Source organism: Heterodontus francisci, chromosome 36 (genome assembly GCF_036365525.1).
Source record: "Heterodontus francisci isolate sHetFra1 chromosome 36, sHetFra1.hap1, whole genome shotgun sequence".
In the NCBI taxonomy this organism is placed as follows: domain Eukaryota; kingdom Metazoa; phylum Chordata; class Chondrichthyes; order Heterodontiformes; family Heterodontidae; genus Heterodontus; species Heterodontus francisci.
The window spans coordinates 3357849-3376505 of NC_090406.1; the positions used below are offsets into that span (position 1 = coordinate 3357849).

Consider the following 18657-nt stretch of genomic DNA (forward strand, 5'->3'; position numbering starts at 1 on the left):
TGTTCACTGCTCACCTGAGCTGGTTTCTGAACTTGTATCAAAGGCAAATGGTCATTACCTAATTCACTGCATCACTCGCTGTCCTAGAATATACAGGCAAGGTGGTCAAAATTATCAAGGGGTTTGATGGAGTAAATAAGGAGAAACTGTTTCCACTGGGAAAAGGGTCAGTAACCAGAGGGCACAAGATTAAGGTAATTGGCAAAAGAACCAGTGGCGACATGAGGAAACATTTTTTAACGCAGTGAGATGTTGTGATCTGGAACGCGCTGCCTGAAAGGGCGGTGGAAGCAGATTCAATAATAACTTTCAAAAGGCAACTGGATAAATACGTCAAAAGGAAAAAAATTGCAGGGCGATGGGGAAAGTGGGACTAAGGCGATAGCTCTTTCATAGAGCTGGCATCGGCACAGTGGGCTGATGGGCCTCCTCCTGTTCTAGAAGAATCTATGAATGGCTGCGATTTCTAGTGAATAATACTTGGGTGTAAACTATGGACAGGTTCCTGACTCTAGAAATGTTTATGTTGGAGCGGAGTGTTGATTTGATGGTAACGGCCATCTTTATTTCTGGGTGTAGTTTTACCGAAGTTTGAATTGATCATCGATCCACCCAGGTACATCCGGGACCTCAACAAGTGTGAGGAAGGAGCTGTCTATGCCAGGTAAGATGAGGAAGCTCAGAAAGGTCATCGACTTAAAAGATGGGGCTGGATTTTAAGCCCCCTTCAGGACCAGGGACAAAAATAGTGCCGTTGGGCCGGTTCCTCAGCTCTGTCCCATCCCCGGACCCTTTTCTTGGGAGGGGGGTGGGGGGGAGGTGGGGGAGGGGATGGTTGGGGGGCAGGACTGCCCATCTGCAAGCAATGGCTAGCTAATCAAGCTCGTTAATGGCCACTTAAGGCCAATTGTTGGAAGCCGACTGCTATTTTCCAGTTGGTCCTGCGGACGAGGTAGGGATAGTGCGGCTGCCAACAGGCAGCAGCCCAGTGGCAGACCATCAGGCCAGCACTCCAGGCAGGTTTAGAGACCCTCCCCAACTGTCTGGGTGCAACAGCAGCCACAGGCTGCCTTGTACAGGGGTTTCGCCCACCCCGACATCCCCATACAGCGGTGGCCTAACTGCAAAGGCCATTTTTTTACTTTAAATTTTAAAAGGTTAGACAGCGGGCACCTCCATTTTAAAGCACCCTCTCTCTCTCTCTGACCTGCCATAGTGTCCTGCTACTGCTTTCGAGCTGGAAGGCCTCTGATTGGCCCATCCAGTTTCGAGATCCCACCCGCTGTCCATTAATTGGCCGCTTCAGGGAAAATCACATTGAGTGAATGTTCCCCACAGAGTGCAGGCTTCCACCCACATTGAGCCTGACGGGGAAAATCCTGCCCATTAACTCTGTTTCTTTCTCCTGACCTGCTGAGTGTTTCCAGCTTTTTCTGTTTTTATTTAAGATGAGGGACCTTGTTGAGTTGAAGTAACCACTTGATTCTTGCTGCTTGATTTTCTTTGCTACCTTCTCCCCAACAGGAAATGGTTGACCCTGTGATATCTCCCAGTGATAGTACACTGAAGTAAAGCCTCCCTGAGCCTCGGTCCCTACCCAAGAATATGTTTCCTGTCTGTTTAGTATATTCCTGCTAAAAGCTGGCTAATCCCAGCCCTGTGCGAACACATTCACCTTTCGGGCCGTGGCCTTTGTGTTACCAACAACCAAGGGCCTAGTTATCACCACGGTACAGAAATTCTGCTTCTCTCTCTGGTTGGGCAGACGGTCTGATCCTCGCTTTGAGCTGCTCTGTGCTGCACTCTGAACCCGGCCGCACAGCTCGGACAAGCGACCGCACAGTGTGTGACAAAGGGGACCCCTCCCACTGCTCCCCATCTCCCTCACACACACCCAGGCCCTGTCCCAGCACTGCTGCTGCTCAGACATGTGAAGTAGAGGCCATGCTTGACCCACAGACTGGCCTGAATTTCCGTGAGCTGCTCTCGGGCACTCCGGGCCTGGCTGCAGAATGCTACCACTGGAAGGCTTCAGGCCTATTCACCCTGACAGATTGACGCACCTTACAGCCTCAAAGGTACTGGAAAGAGAGAAGGAGAGTGACTATTTTAAAAAGCAGGTGTCCCACAGAAAGGAACACGTTTGGCTGATTATGGATTATTAAATATTAACATTAAATTTATTATATTGTAACAACAATGAGCAAATGTGTAGGAAGAGTGTAGAATTTGCCAGCTGGATAACTATGACTTCACCTGTGATAATTGCCGCAGCAACAGATAAATGATGGAAATTCTCTCCATGTTTCCTTATATTCTGTTATTTTTCCAATTGAGTTGTGATGTCAGGCCTTAAGATGCACTAGAGTGGGTCTAATGCATGATTCCCACCTGTTAATTCCCAATCTGGGATGTGCCATCCAGGAAGGTACTGAATGCAGGTAATGTGGGTCTCCAGCAGCTGAATTATGGAACACTGTAGGATGTAGCATCTCAGTCCAGCCCATCCCTCAGTCCGCGATTACCATCGAGCTCGGGATCTCCCCTGGTTCAATGTGGAGTGTTGAAGGGTGAGCCAGGAGCAACACTAGGCACAAGAACAGGAGGCCATACAGCCTCTCGAGCATTAGCGCCATTTAATCATATCCTGGCTGATCTGTACCTCAACTCGCATTCACCCACCTTTGATCCATACCCAACAAAAATCTAAAAGCAAAATACTGCAGATGCTGGAAATTTGAAATAAAAACAAAGTACTGGAAATACGCAGCAGGTCTGGCAGCATCTGTGGAGAGAGGTGCAGAGTTAATGTCAGAACAGATGAAAGGTCACAGACCTTTGCTTCTCTCCCAACAAAAATCTATCTGTCTTGGTCTTGAAAGCTTCAGCTGACTCCAGCATCCACAGCTATTTGGAGGGAGAGAGTTCCAGATTTCCACCACCCTTTGTGTGAAGAGCTGCTTCCTGACATCATCTCTGAATGGCCGAGCACTAATTTTAACATTCTGCTCCCTTGTTCCGGACTCCCCCGATCAGAGGAAGTTGAAGAAGATTGCAACCCACCACCACCTCAGCAACTAAGCATCAGTAAAGGTTGATGCAAGCAGTGCCCACAAGCTGAAATGAAATGAAAGAAAATCTGGGCACCTCTCCCTGCACACAAGAATAATTGGCAGAAAACTTGGTTTGCATGCTCTCTGTCGCTTGTGCCTTTAGACGGTGGGTATTGGGAGTGCCATGTTGGGGCATCAAAACCTTAAAGGCAAGTAAATTGGAAATGACATCGTCAGTTGGGTAGTCCTATCTCTCGGGGTCTTGGTTAATTCTCCCCATCCCCTTGCTGACAGTCAATTGGTTTCTGAAAACGTATGTGACTATTTCAATAATGTTGGAGAGACAATACAAGACAGGTCCTGGGAGAAGCTGTTCTAACACGTGTGGCAGCAGCAGATCATCTGTTCCTCTGCATTCTCTCTGTCCCTTCCAGGTACACGTTTGGAAAGCCGGTGTTTGGGAGACTGACGGTGAACATGACGGTGAACGGAGTGGGTTACTATCGGCATGAGCTGGGACATCCCGTGGTGAAGACCATGGAGGTGTGGAACCCCTCCCCTGCTTTCTGAGAATTATAGAATTATTGATATAATAGGTGTAGGTGTTCAAGAATAAATCCTTTTTCATTTCAATATTTGCCAAAATCTCCTAGCTAAGGTACAGCACGTGTTAGATACAGAGTAAAGCCCCCTCTACACTGTCCCATCAAACACTCCCAGGACAGGTACAGCATGGGGTTAGATACAGAGTAAAGCCCCCTCTACACTGTCCCCCATCAAACACTCCCAGGACAGGTACAGCACGTGTTAGATACAGAGTAAAGCTCCCTCTACACTGTCCCATCAAACACTCCCAGGACAGGTACAGCACGTGTTAGATACAGAGTAAAGCCCCCTCTACACTGTCCCATCAAACACTCCCAGGACAGGTACAGCACGTGTTAGATACAGAGTAAAGCCCCCTCTACACTGTCCCATCAAACACTCCCAGGACAGGTACAGCACGTGTTAGATACAGAGTAAAGCTCCCTCTACACTGTCCCCCATCAAACACTCCCAGGACAGGTATAGCACGGTAGAGGCCTGCTTCAGGTCAGCAAAAAGAACCCGACCCGATCCCGACCGAACCACAGCAGACCCGAGCCCGACCCGAGTCCCTCCGATTTTGCCCCGAGTCCAACCCGACCTGAACCCGCCACTACTCGGCCCGACCCAACCATCCCTTTACTTACCTTCATGACAGCAAACCTGCAAGAAGCTGCAGCGCATGCGCGATGACGTCATAGTAACGTCACTCACTCACTGCGCAGACTCCGTTTTATCCCGGACTCCCAGCTCAGGTAAGTTTTTTTTTATTTTTTTATTTTTAATACTTACCAGCAGAGCACTTGCTTTGTGTGTCCGGCCCGAGTCCAACCTGGACTCGGCCCAGACCGACCCGACCCGACCCAAACCCGACACGTTGTCGGGTCCCGTCGCGTTCGGATTGGGTAGCAGGCCTGTATAGCACGGGGTTAGATACAGAGTAAAGCTCCCTCTACATTGTCCCATCAAACACTCCCTGGGCAGGTACGGCACGGGGCTAGATACAGAGTGAAGCTCCCTCTATTCTCTCCAACAACTTGCCTCAGCTACAAAATCAGATGAGCATCCACTACTGGACTCGGGTGAGATTTTCCACAATTCTGTCCTGTTGCTTTGCTGAGTGACGTTGTTAATGCAGCTTCACAGAATCACAGAATCGTTACAGTACAGAAGGAGGCCATTTGGCTTTTTTGCCTTTGACGGATATCCACTGGGAACTGGGTTGCGACCCACCAAACTCCTTTTGCAAATGTTCCTTCCGGCCAGCAAACAAAGGCGACTTTAATCCCATCAACTTTAGCTGGATTTGAATGTATATCTAAGATGTTAAGGACCATTGTGCACCTACTTCCTCATGCATTTGATGGGAAAAACATAAAATTGTGGAGCATTTAAAAAAAAAAACGGTGTTAGATACAGAGTAAAGCTCCCTCTACATTGTCCCATCAAACACTCCCAGGACAGGTACAGGATCAATACTGAAGCAGGGATTATGAGAAGAGCAGGGTGGTGGAATTCATTTTGGAATGCTTTAACAGAGCCGACAAAGACAAAATAAGCTGAATGACCTGTTCAGGGAAAACCACAGCCGGGTGACTGTTCCCCACTCAGTGCAGGCTTCTCACCCCCATTTGAGCCTGATGACGAGGTCCAGAAGATGATTAAAATGCTAATTTTCTCCAAAGACTGTAAACTATAAGCAGTTTGTTTGTTTGTCTCACTAATTGATCAATACCTCACGCCCATTCTGTTGGGAAGTCTCTGAACCCTTTTGTAGTCTGATTGAAGACTGAGGTAGTGCTGCAGGCAGTCGCGTTTTGAATTAGGAAGCTGTAGAGCAAGTTTCGTCCTGGCTCCGAAGTTTAGTATTCTGCAGGTCGGTTAGGAGTTAGCTAACTTTAGTCAAGTAAGATGACTCACTGAGGGGAAGCACTTTTATTATTTTATATTATTATGTGAAGACAAGTTGAGTAAATTAGTGAGTTTGATCATATGTTCACTCACTGTCTGAATTTAAGCAGCTTAACCGTTCGTATTTGGCCTCGTGTTACCAGTGGTTTCCTCTTTCTTCCCTACAAGCCGATTGGAGAGATGCACATGGAGTACAGAAGTCACGAATATTCACTTCAGATCACAAGTGGGTTGTAATGTTACAGTCCTGGGTTATACTATCATCTGGTTAGTTAGTGTGGCACATCCCTAAATGTAAGGCTGTTACATAAGGTGGGACTGATGTTAGATTGTGTGTGTTTGGAGACTCCCCTGAATCTTACCTAGAATGAAAGATCATAGAATCACACAGCACAGGAGGAGACCATTTGGCCCATCATGCATGTGCTGACTCTTTGAAAGAGCTATCCAATTGGTTCCACTCTTCCCTGCTCTTTCCCCATAGCCCTGCACTTTTCTTGGGTTCAAGTATTTATCCAATTCCCATTTGAAAGTTACTATTGAATCTGCTTCCACCGCCCTTTCAGGCAGCGCGTTCCAGATCACAACAACTCACTGCGTTTATAAAAAAAAACTGCTCCCTCCAGCTCTGCTTTTTTGCTGGTTATCTTAAGTCTGCTTATTAAACCTTATGCCATTGCAAGCAGTTTTATAGAATCATAGAAAGTTTAAGGCACAGAAAGAGGCCACTTGGCCCATCATGTCTGTGCCAGCCGAAAAAAAGATCCACCTATTCTAATCCCACCTTCCAGCATTTGGTCCGTAGCCCTGCAGATTACGGCACTTGAGGTGCATATCCAGACTCCTTTTGAATGAGTTGAGGGTCTCTGCCTCAACTACCCTTTCAGGCAGTGAGTTCCAGACCATCACCAACCTCTGGGTGAAAAAGTGTTTCCTCATCTCCCCTCTAATTTTTGTACCAATCACTTTAAATCTATGCCCCCTCATCACTGACCTCTCTGCTAAGGTGAATAGACCCTCCACCTCCACTCTATCCATGTCCCTCATTGTATCCTCATTGGCTACAGGTGAGGTCCCAGAGGACTGGAGATTAGCCAGTGTTGTTCCTTTGTTTAAGAAGGGTAGCAAGGATAATCCAGGAAATTATAGGCCAGTGAGCCTTACGTCAGTGGTAGGGAAATTATTAGAGAGGATTCCTCGGGACAGGATTTACTCCCATTTGGAAACAAATGGACTTATTAGTGAGAGGCAGCATGGTTTTGTGAAGGGGAGATCGTGTCTCACTAACTTGATTGAGTTTTTTGAGGAAGTGACGAAGATGATTGATGAAGGAAGGGCAGTGGATGTTGTCTATACGGACTTCAGTAAAGCCTTTGACAAGGTCCCTCATGGCAGACTGGTACAAAAGGTGAAGTCACACGGGATCAGAGGTGAGCTGGCAAGATGGATACAGAACTGGCTCGGTCATAGAAGACAGAGGGTAGCAGTGGAAGGGTGCTTTTCTGAATGGAGGGCTGTGACTAGTGGTGTTCCGCAGGGATCAGAGCTGGGACGTTTGCTGTTTGTAGTATATATAAATGATTTGGAGGAAAATGTAGCTGGTCTGATTAGTAAGTTTGCGGACGACACAAAGGTTGGTGGAGTTGCGGACAGTGATGAGGATTGTCAGAGGATACAGCAGGATATAGATCGATTGGAGACTTGGGCGGAGAAATGGCAGATGGAGTTTAATCCGGACAAATGTGAGGTAATGCATTTTGGAAGATCTAATACAGGTGGGAAGAATACAGTAAATGGCAGAACCCTTAGGAGTATTAACAGGCAGAGAGATCTGGGCGTACAGGTCCACAGGTCACTAAAAGTGGCAACGCAGGTGGATAAGGTAGTCAAGAAGGCATACGGCATGCTTGCCCTCATCGGTCGGGGCATAGAGTATAAAAATAGGCAAGTCATGCTGCAGCTGTCCAGAACTTTAGTTAGGCCACACTTTGCGTGCAATTCTGGTCGCCACACTACCAGAAGGACGTGGAAGCTTTGGAGAGGGTACAGAAGAGGTTTACCAGGATGTTGCCTGGTCTGGAGGGCATTAGCTATGAGAAGAGGTTGGTTAAACTCTGATTGTTTTCACTGGAACGACGGAGGTGGAGGGGCGACATATTAGAGGTTTACAAAGTTATGAGTGGCATGGACAGAGTGGATAGTCAGAAGCTTTTTCCCAGGGTGGAAGAGTCAGTTACTAGGGGACATGGCTTTAAGGTGCGAGGGGCAAAGTTTAGAGGGGATGTGCAAGGCAAGTTCTTTACACAAAGGGTGGTGAGTGCCTTGAACTTGCTGCCGAGGGAAGTGGTGGAAGCAGGTACGATAGCAACGTTTAAGAGGCATCTTGACGAATATATGAATAGGATGGGAATACAGGGATACGGTCCCCGGAAGTGCAGAAGGTTTTAGTTTAGACAGGCATCACGATCAGCACAGGCTTGGAGGGCCGAATGGCCTGTTCCTGTGCTTTACTGTTCTTTGTTCTTTGTTATATCAATCAGATCTCCCCTCAGCCTTCTCTGTTCCAAGGAGAACAACCCCAGCCTATCCAATCTTTCCTCATAGTTGCATTTTTCCAGTCCTGGCAACATCCTCATAAATCTCCTCTGTACCCTCTCTCGTGCAATTACATCCTTTCTGTAATGAGGTGACCAGAACTGCACACAGTACTCAAGTTGTGGCCTAACCAATGAGTTGTACCGTTCCAGCATAACCTCCCTGCTCTTGTATTCTATACCTCGGCTAATAAGGGAAAGATTCCATATGCCTTCTTAACCACCTCATCAACCTGTCCTGCTACCTTCAGGGATCTGTGGACATTCACTCCAAGGTCCCTCACTTCCTCTACACTTCAGTATTTTCCTATTAATCGTGTATTCCTTAGCCTTGTTTGACCTCCCCAAATGCATCACCTCACACTTCTCCAGGTTGAATTCCATTTGCCACTTTTCAGCCCATCTGACCAGACCATCAATATCTTCCTACAGCTATCCTCCTCGCTATCTACCACACGGCCAATCGTTGTGTCGTCCGTAAACATATTGATCATGCCCCCTATATTTACGTCCAAATCGTTTATGTACACCACAAAAAGCAGGGGACCCAGTACTGAGCCCTGTAGAATGCCACTGGAAACAGCCTTCCAGTCGCTAAAACACCCGTCAACAATTACCCTTTGTTCCCAGCCACTGAGTCAATTTTGTATCCACCTTGCTGCATTTCCCTGGATCCTTTGGCATCTTATTTTTTTAACTAGTCTGCCAATTGGGACCACATCAACTGCACTACCCTCATCTATCTTCCTTGTTACTTCTTCAAAAATATTCGATCAAGTTGATCAAACAAGATCTTCCCTTAACAAATCCATGCTGACTATCCTTGATTAACCTGTGACTTTCTAAGTGACAGTTTATCCTGTCTCTCAGAATAGATTCCAATAATTTGCCCACTACTGAGGTTAGACTGACTAGCCTGTAATTATTTGGTCTATCCTTCACTCCCTATTTATTTACTCCATCAAAACTCCTCATGATTTTGAACACCTTTATTAAATCTCCCCTTAACCTTCTCTGTACTAAAGAGAACAATCCCAGCTTCTCCAGTCTCTAAGCATAACTGAAGTCCCTCAAGCCCAGCACTATTTTATAAATCTCCTCTGCACCCTTTCTAAGATCTTGACGACCTTCCTAAAATGCCATGCCCAGAATTGGACACAATCCTCCAGCTGGGGCCTAACCAGTGATTTATAAAGGTTTGGCATAATTTCTTTGCTTTTGTACTCTACTGCTCTATTCATAAAGCTAAGGGTCTTGTGTGCTTTTTTAACAGCGATCTCAACTTGTTCATCCGCCCTCAAAGATGAGTTTACATACACCCCAAGTCTCTCTGGCCCTGCACCCCCTTTCAAATTGTACCATTAATTTATATTGCCTCTCCTCATTCTTCCTTCCAAAATGCCTCACTTCTCAACCCTTGGCCTCCACAGATCGATGGGTCATCCACCTTTCCCATATGCACAAAGGAGATGATGCCGGTTGATGTTCCGGATCATTTCCGTGGTTCGGTGAACATTTGGGCCTCAGTTTTGAGCGTGGACGGCAGTAAACAGATCACCTTTGATGACTCGACCCCAGTTCACAAGCAGGTCATCGATATCAAGTACTCCAAGGACACTCGCAAGCAGTTCAAACCAGGTCTTCCCTACAAAGCCAAGGTAAGACCACCAGGAGCAGGGGGTGGAGTCCAAACCCAGTGCACAATTCCCACAGGACACAAACAAATGACATCCTGAGTGACTGTGACTAAGGTAAATTCTCCCTCCTTATCCTCCTCAGCCTGTCTGCATCTTTTGACACACAGTTGACCACACCGTCCTCCTCCATTGGTTCACTGCTGTTGTCCAGCTGGGTGGGACTGCTCTCACCTGGTTCCATTCTTATCTAATTGGAGCCAGAGAATAACTTGCAATGGTTTCTCTTTCTGCTTCCACACCGTTACCCCAAGGATCTATGTTCCACCCCCTCCTATTTCCCATCTACATTCTGCCCCTTGGTGACATCATCCAAAAGCACAGCGTTAGTTTTCACATGTGAAAACTAACAACACCCAGTTCTACCTCACCACCACCTCTCGACGACTCCACTGTTGCGAAATTATCAGACTGCTTGACTCCGACATTCAGTACTGGATGAGCAGAAAATTCCTCTAGTTAAATATTGGGAAGACCGTAGCCATTGTCTTCAGCCCGAGTCACAAACTCTGTTCCCTAGCTACCGACTCCATCCCTCTCCCTGGCAACTGTGAAGCTGAACCAGACTGTTTGTCACACTATATATTTGACCCTGAGATAAGCTTCCAACCACATATCTGCACCATAACCAACACCGCCTATTTCCGCCACTAACTCAGCCTATCTGCTGCTGAAACTCTCATCCGTTCCTTTGTTACCTCTCGACTTGACTATTCCAACACACTCCTGGCTGGTCTCCCACATTCTACTTTCCGTAAACTCGAGGTCATCCATAACTCTGCTGCCTGCATCCTAACTCACACCAAGTCTTGTTCACCTATCAACCCTATGCTTGCTGATTTATACTGGCTTCCGGTCAAGCAATGCCTCAATTTGAAAATACATATCCTCTCCTGAAGGTGCTGACTCTCACTGGGGTACGGGTCCCCTCCTCTCCTGCAGGTGCTGACTCTCACTGGGGTACGGGTCCCCTCCTCTCCTGAAGGTACTGACTCTCACTGGGGTACGGGTCCCCTCCTCTCCCGAAGGTGCTGACTCTCACTGGGGTACGGGTCCCCTCCTCTCCTGCAGGTGCTGACTCTCGCTGGGGTACGGGTCCCCTCCTCTCCTGCAGGTGCTGACTCTCACTGGGGTACGGGTCCCCTCCTCTCCTGCAGGTGCTGACTCTCACTGGGGTACGGGTCCCCTCCTCTCCTGCAGGTGCTGACTCTCACTGGGGTACGGGTCCCCTCCTCTCCTGCAGGTGCTGACTCTCACTGGGGTACGGGTCCCCTCCTCTCCTGCAGGTGCTGACTCTCACTGGGGTACGGGTCCCATCCTCTCCTGCAGGTGCTGACTCTCACTGGGGTACGGGTCCCATCCTCTCCTGAAGGTGCTGACTCTCACTGGGGTCTAGGAGCACCCCCCCTCCTCTCCTGAAGGGGCTGACTCTCAGTGGGGTACGGGTCCCCTCCTCTCGTGAAGGGGCTGACTCTCACTGGGATACGGGTCCCCTCCTCTCCTGAAGGTACTGACTCTCACTGGGGTACGGGTCCCCTCCTCTCCTGAAGGGGCTGACTCTCACTGGGATCTAGGAGCCCCCCCCTCCTCTCCTGAAGGCGCTGACTGTCACTGGGGTACGGGTCCCCTCCTCTCCTGAAGGTGCTGACTCTCGCTGGGGTACCGATTTCACAGACACTGACTACCCTTCAAGTGGTTAATCTTCAAGTCTGAACACAGGCGGAGTATGGGTAGAATATTTTTCTTTGGAGGCATCACATTCCAGCCAAAATATTACAAATAATCCTCTGTGTGCCCCCCACCTAAGTTCCCACTACAAACCTGGGATTCTGTTCATTCATGGATGTAGTGTCTAAAGCCTGAAGTCTGGATGAGCTGAGCTGCACGTTCTGGCACACAAGGATGTTATCCTGGGGCCAGAACGCTGATTATAGTAGAAACCTTGCTGGATGCCAGACCCTGACTGAATATAATGCCACTGACAGCTGCTTATTACAGACACATGCAGTGAGTCTGTGTTCAGCACAGAGGCAGAGGTAGGATCTGGGAGTCACTGCTCATTACTGAAGACATGAGTTGTCTGACTTCGCTTCATTCATAATGAAATAAAATTTTGGAACACAACTTCTGAGTAAAATCAAAGGATTTGCCGATTAACTAACTCTGGAAAAATGATCTTGAGTAACCACAGACTTCATGTGTTGTCAGGCTCCATGTTGAGCCTGAAGTCACAATTAAATCCAACCAGGGTTTCAGGTGTCATGTTCAGGAGATTCTTTATCCCTTTGTCTCCTGGACTCTCTGTGGGATGCGAATTCACTGAAATGGCTCCTCTTGGTGTGGCAGCCCAGAGAGTGAGGAGCAATTAGCTTTTCGACCACATAGGGCATCACAGCCAAATCCACTCCTGTTCTTGGCCGACACCCCCACACAAGCAGGACTCACCGGTGAACAAGAACTCGGGGAGATTCCCTCCCTCTGCAGCAATATTCTCGAGGAGCCAGAAAAAACGGTGATAGTGCAAAATCTATAGACATTTACATCACACTCAGGTGTCATTTATGTCACTTTGCTTGATCAATTCCCAAACTAATCCCACTGCCCCACTCTCTTTTCCCCCCCCGCCCCCCCATAGCCCTGTATCAATCCCCAAACGAATCCCACTCACTCTCCATAGCCCTGTATCTCATGCTGCTTCATGTTTTTAAAATTACCCTTTAATGAGTCTATGTGGTGGAACATTCCATGCTCCAACAGCATCATATAAAGAAATATATGTTGCAGAAAGAGTTATCATTGCTATTTGCTGACAGATATCAGATTATTAACAGACTTCATTGTTGTGATGATCAGTCGGTTGTTGACCAGGTTTATTGGGCAGGAAGGTTAGCTACTCACTCAATTCAGATTCACATTTGTTCACCTTCCCTAATATCATCTTATGTGGGTGGTAAGTGTTAAATTCTGTTTGATAACACTCCTGGGATTTTTTCATTCCATTAAAGGAATGGGGACTGTCGACTGCAGGAATATCTCTTGTAAAGGTCTGCTCGGGTAGAAAATTGAAACCCAACCCAACCACAGCCAACCCGAACGTGACCCGGGCCCGAGTCCTTTAATTGTTTTCGTGCCTGTCCCAACACGAATATTGCAATAAATTTAATGATATCAAACATGTTATTGTGCTCTACTTTGTCCAAATGGTAATACTTGTGATCCTGTTCATCCGTTCCGGCAGCAGGCTGTTCCTGCAGATCGGGTTATGGGGAATCATGGGCAAGCCTGATCCTGAGAGTTCCCGGAGGCAGCACTGTCCAGTTCGACCCCGACCACGAGCGCTGGACTCGGAATATAGACCCGACCCGAACCGAACCTGACACATGTAGTCGGGTCTAGTCGGGTTTGGGTCAGGTAGCCAGGCTTTAATCTCTTGTGTCTCCTCTCAGTGTTAACTGACCGTTTACCTTCCTGAGATGTTTGTCTTGTTTTCCCAGGTGGAGGTGACCTATCCTGATGGAAGTCCCGCGAATGGTATCACTGTGCGCATCAAAGCTGAGCTCACTCCAAAGGACAACGTGTACACAAGTGAGCTGGTGTCGGAGAATAGCAGGGTGGAGTTTGAGATCCCGTCCATACCGACTGCTGCCCAGTATGTCTGGCTGGAGGTGAGGAGAGTTGCTGTGAGAGTCTGAGAGGCTGAATGAGAGAGAAGAGGAGAGTGTGAGGCTACATGCAAGCACGCTGTCACACAATCATGCTCACACTCGCTCTCTCTCTCCCACTCACTCACTCACTCTCTCCCTCATTCATTCATTCTCTGTCTCACTCTCCTCGCACACATACTCACTCACTCTCTCTCTCTCTCTCCTCGCTCACATACTCACTCTCTCTCTCGCATTAACTCTCTCTCTCTCCTCGCAAACATACTCACTCTTTCTTGTACTCTCACTCACTCTCTCTGTCTCACTCACTCTCTCTCTCACTCATTCATTCTCTGTCTCACTCTCCTCGCACACATACTCACTCACTCTCACTCTCCTCGCTCACATACTCACTCTCTCTCTCGCATTAACTCTCTCTCTCTGTCTGTCTCTCCTTGCAAACATACTCACTCTTTCTTGTACTCTCACTCACTCTCTCTGTCTCACTCACTCTCTCTGTCTCACTCACTCTCTCTGTCTCACTCACTCTCTCTGTCTCACTCACTCTCTCTGTCTCACTCACTCTCTCTGTCTCACTCACTCTCTCTGTCTCACTCACTCTCTCTGTCTCACTCACTCTCTCTGTCTCACTCATTCATTCTCTTTTACGCTCTCCTCGCACACATGCACATATTCTCTCTCTCGCTCTTGCACTCACGCTCTCTTGCGCTCGCTCGCTGGCTGGTGTTTGTATAGTGTGCACCCGTAGAGAGTGATGAATCACCGAGGGGCCGGCCGGCAGGCAGAAGCCAGTGTTACGACCATACGAATTAGGAGCAGAAGTAGGTCATTCAGCCCCTCAAGCCTGCTCTGCCATTCAATAAGAGCATGACTGATCTTTCTCTGTCTCGAATTCCACACTCCCATCTACCCCCGATAATCTTAGATTCTTGTTAGGCAAGGGAATCAATCTACCTCCGCCTTAAAAGTATTCAATGACCCCACCTCCACCACCTTCTGAGGCAGAGAGTTCCAAAGGCGCACAACCCTGGATTGTTTGCCCAGCGTATGTTCCAGTTTCAGGGGTTGTCGCCTGATAACTGAGGAATGGAGCCATTTTGTCCGGTCCTGTCTGCCTTTAGACTGGGCAAAATGCAGCAATCCTGAATGAGGTGGACACAGGTAATGATAGAGGAGCAGTGCGCTACAGTGGTGAGTTGGAAACTTTTTCCTCCTGCCCAGTATCTCCCCTTTCAAACAATCAGGGTGTCACTGAGGGTGGACATGGGGTCTGGGCAGTGTTTATAAATAGTGTCTGTAATGATTCATGGTGTTCATTTAAACTGCCTCCTTTTATTTAGCTTTATCTAATCACTGTAAATGTCTCTCTGACTCTGTGATAATCTTGCTCTTTCTCAGACTAAAGTGACAGCTATCAATGGGACACCAGCTGGTGAGCAGTATCTTCCCAGCTATCTGTCCATCAGCAGTTGGTATTCACCAAGCAAATGCCATATTCAGCTTCAGGGGCCCGATAGAGCCTTCCAGGTGAGAAATTATTCCATGCAGAATCTGGGTTTTCTTTCTCCCTGATGCTCCATGCCGGCACAACTGGGAGTTTCTGAAAATGTCAATGTACGTTCGGCTCATCAGAAATAGGAACTGATAGCTGCAGATTAACAGATTAAAATTGTGAACATCCCAGACCCAGTATCTATAATACACCTATAGAATCCTCCAGCACAGGAGGAGGCCATTCAGCCCATTGTGCCTGTGCTGGCTCTTTGAAAGCTATCCACTTAATCCCACTCCCCTGCTCTTTCCCCATAGCCCTGCAAATTTTTCCCCTTCAAGTATTTATCCAATTCCCTTTTGAAAGTTATTATTGAATTTGCTTCCACTGCCCTTTCAGGCAGCGCGTTCCAGATCACAACAACTCACTGTATTTTTTTTAAAATCCTCCTAATTTCTTCACTGATTCTTTTATCAATTATTTTAAATCAGTATCCCTCCAGTTACTGACCCTCCTGCCAGTGGAAACAGTTTCTCCTTATTTACTCTATTAAAACCCTTCATAATTTAGAACACCTATATTCATTCTCCCCTTAATCTTCTCTGCTCTAAGGAGAACAATCCCATAACTGAAATCTTTCATCCCTGGTACCATTCTTGTAAATCTCCTCTGCACCTCCTTCCTAAATTGTGGTGCCCAGGATTGGACACAATCCTCCAACTTGGGTCTAACCAGTGATTTATAAAGGTTTAGTGTAATTTCTTTGCTTTTGTACTCTATTCCTTTATTAATAAAGCCAAGCGTATGCATTTTGACCACTTTCTCAACTGTCCTGCCACCTTCAATGATTTGTGTACATACACCCCCAGGTCCCTCTGCCCCTCAACCCTCTTTAAAATTCAATTTCACCAATCTGAAGTCTGTACTATTCTCGTTGTTTACCACATTTCTGAGTTTCATGTCACCTGCAAACTTTGAAATTATACCAAGTCCAGTTTGTTAATATATATCACCGGACTCCCTCTCTCTCCCTAATTCAACTGTTATGATCCTACCTCACCCGATGGCCATACACTTGCCCAATGTGATCCAGAGTGGAATCGCTGGCTGAGATTCTTCTCTCTCGAGCCCAGTGTGCTGTGGCCCTTACTGCTAGGTGACTGATCAGCCAACCCAACCCAGACTGGAGCTGGAAGCTAGGCCCTCCTGCCCTGTGTGACAGTGCCACCCTAGTTCGGATCCTTCGCAATGACAAGCTCAGTTGCCTAAGACAGCTCATCTTAAATAAAACTCTTGTCGTACTTTGGTTCCAGGTCGGGGAGGAAGCTCAGATTCCCCTGAAATCCACCTGCTCCTGTGACTTCACATTACACTACGAGCTCGCCTCTCGGGGGAACATTGTGAAAACAGGAATGCAGCCCGCAAGTGTCACTCGGCAACGGAGCAAGAGAGCCACAGTTACCTTCGACAAGAAAAAACAGACTCCACAGAACCGTGAGTGAGAGGGAAGAAGGAATGGAGGGAAACAGATGGATAGATGCCAGAGAAATGGAGAGAAAGAATCAGTGGGACAAGGAGAGAGAGAGACCTGAATTACTCTTATCTGTCTGAGTGGATTGGACCCCAGGCGAGAGGAGAATGCTATAATTTACTGAATACCCCAAGCTGCAGGGATTACACCCTGTGTTATGTGGCCTTGTGCTAACAATGTTATAATCTGGTGCTCACGGGCAGCCTGACGAGCTTAAAATACACCTTCCTAAGGAAAGGGGATGTTTCCATTGACATAGCTTGGAAAGGCAGTGATGTGAGGCAGTAACCTCGAACCACCTCCTAATGCAGTGTGGGGGGGGGGGGGGGGGTGGGGCAGAGGGGGATTTCCAGGGTAAAGCTGGGATTGTTCTCCTTCGAGCAGAGATAATTAAGAGGAGATTTGATAGATGTGTTCAAATCATGAAGGGTTTTGATAGAGTAAATAAGGAGAAACTGTTTCCACTGGCAGGAGGGTCAGTAACCAGAGGGGGAGATGAGGAAGCAATTCTTTATGCAGTGAGTTGTTGTGATCTGGAATGCGCTGCCTGAAAGGGCCGTGTAAGTAGATTCAATAGTAACTTTCAAAAGGAAATTGGATAAATTATGAGGTAAAAAGATTTGCAGGGCGATGGGGAAAGAGCAGGGGGCTGCGGCTAATTGGAAAGCTCTTTCAAAGAACCAGCACAAGCACGATGGGCTGAATGGCCTCCCTCATTCTGTGATATTTAAAGAACATCAGGAAACGGGGGAATTGAAATGAGCTGAAAATGCTGCTTTCTCCTCAGATCAGTCCAAGTCTTCAGCCAGTGAGGTGGACATATGCAGCACTTCCTTACATTTCACTGTCACGCACGACATGATGCCTCTCTCCCGGCTGCTTGTGTATTATGTACGGGAGGATGGTGAGGGTATCACCGACAGTATACAAATCCCAGTCCAACCGTCCTACGAGAATAAGGTGGGTGCACAACAACTTGCATTTATGAAGCACTCTGATATAGTAAAAATTCCATTTTCATAGGAGCATTATTGAACAAAATTTGGCACCGAGCCACATAAGGTGATAATAGCACAGATAACCAAAAATTTAGTCAGATAGGTTTTAAGGAGGGTCTTAAACCGGGAGAGGTGGAGAAGCTTAGGGAATGAATTCTAGAGTTTAAGTCGCGATCGCCAACGATAGAGCAATGAAAATCGTGTATACGCAAGAGGCCAGAAATGGAGGAGCGCAGACATCTCGGAGGGTTGTAGGGCTGGTAGGGACGAGGCCATGGAGGGATTTGAAAAAGATGAGAATTTTAAAATTGGGGCATTGTTGGACTGGGAGCCTGTGTAGGTCAGCAAGCACAGCGAGCAAGGTCAATTCATGAGTAAGAAACATGACCATAGCCCATAGGACTTGTTGTGCAGACTGATCAGTCTGCATTATGTTGTGCTCTTTTTGAATTTTCTCTTTTCCTCACCTGGCCAGGCACATGTTGCTTTACTCTTCGATGTGCATTGCCATATTTTCTGATGCTACTGACTATTTTGAAACACTTGCCCAGGATCCAGTGAGGATATTGTACGCCCTGAGATGCTGTTTTAAAATTTTTCTTGTGGCTCATATGCGATGATCAAGCTCCCAACTGCCTGCCATTTGATCTTCCATCCACCATGAAAGCTCTGCAGCTTTTGATTTTCTTAACCACGCCGTCATCTCCATCTTCAATGTCCTTCTCACCAGTCAAACCTTTATCCTTGCCATTTGTTATATTCCAGCAAGCCAGCTGGTGAAGGATGATAGTGGACCGAATCTTTGATCAGTCTTATATTTATTTGCAGGGTGAAACATTACCAGCATATACCTTCTAACTCAACCACACACAGTTTCAGTAAACGTCTCTTTATATGTGCTCAATAAAAGAACCCCAATTAATGTCCTTCGCCTGCATATAATTAAACACAACTGGCATACAATTAACGCCATTGTCTTTAGGATGGCCTCCATCTTTGCTCCAAGTCCAAGGGATGGATACTTGAGAGTACAACTACAATTCCAGGCTCATCCTGGAGGGAATCCCCTGGTTCCTTTAATGTTCTACTAATCACCTCCTTAAACCCCTCCACTGTTCTCTGCACCATCATCTCTCT

At 47.2% G+C, this 18657-nt stretch overlaps 1 protein-coding gene across 1 annotated transcript in view; it reads left to right on the top strand.

The window, feature by feature from the left end:
* Window positions 1–18657, top strand: part of cpamd8 (C3 and PZP like alpha-2-macroglobulin domain containing 8) — a 102833-nt gene that overhangs the window by 22896 nt on the left and 61280 nt on the right. Inside the window, exons 10-16 of the mRNA XM_068015767.1 lie at window positions 580–664; window positions 3488–3596; window positions 9574–9801; window positions 13332–13502; window positions 14898–15026; window positions 16305–16485; window positions 17310–17482. Coding sequence (XP_067871868.1) covers window positions 580–664; window positions 3488–3596; window positions 9574–9801; window positions 13332–13502; window positions 14898–15026; window positions 16305–16485; window positions 17310–17482 — 1076 coding nt within the window. The remainder of the gene's footprint in view (window positions 1–579; window positions 665–3487; window positions 3597–9573; window positions 9802–13331; window positions 13503–14897; window positions 15027–16304; window positions 16486–17309; window positions 17483–18657) is intronic.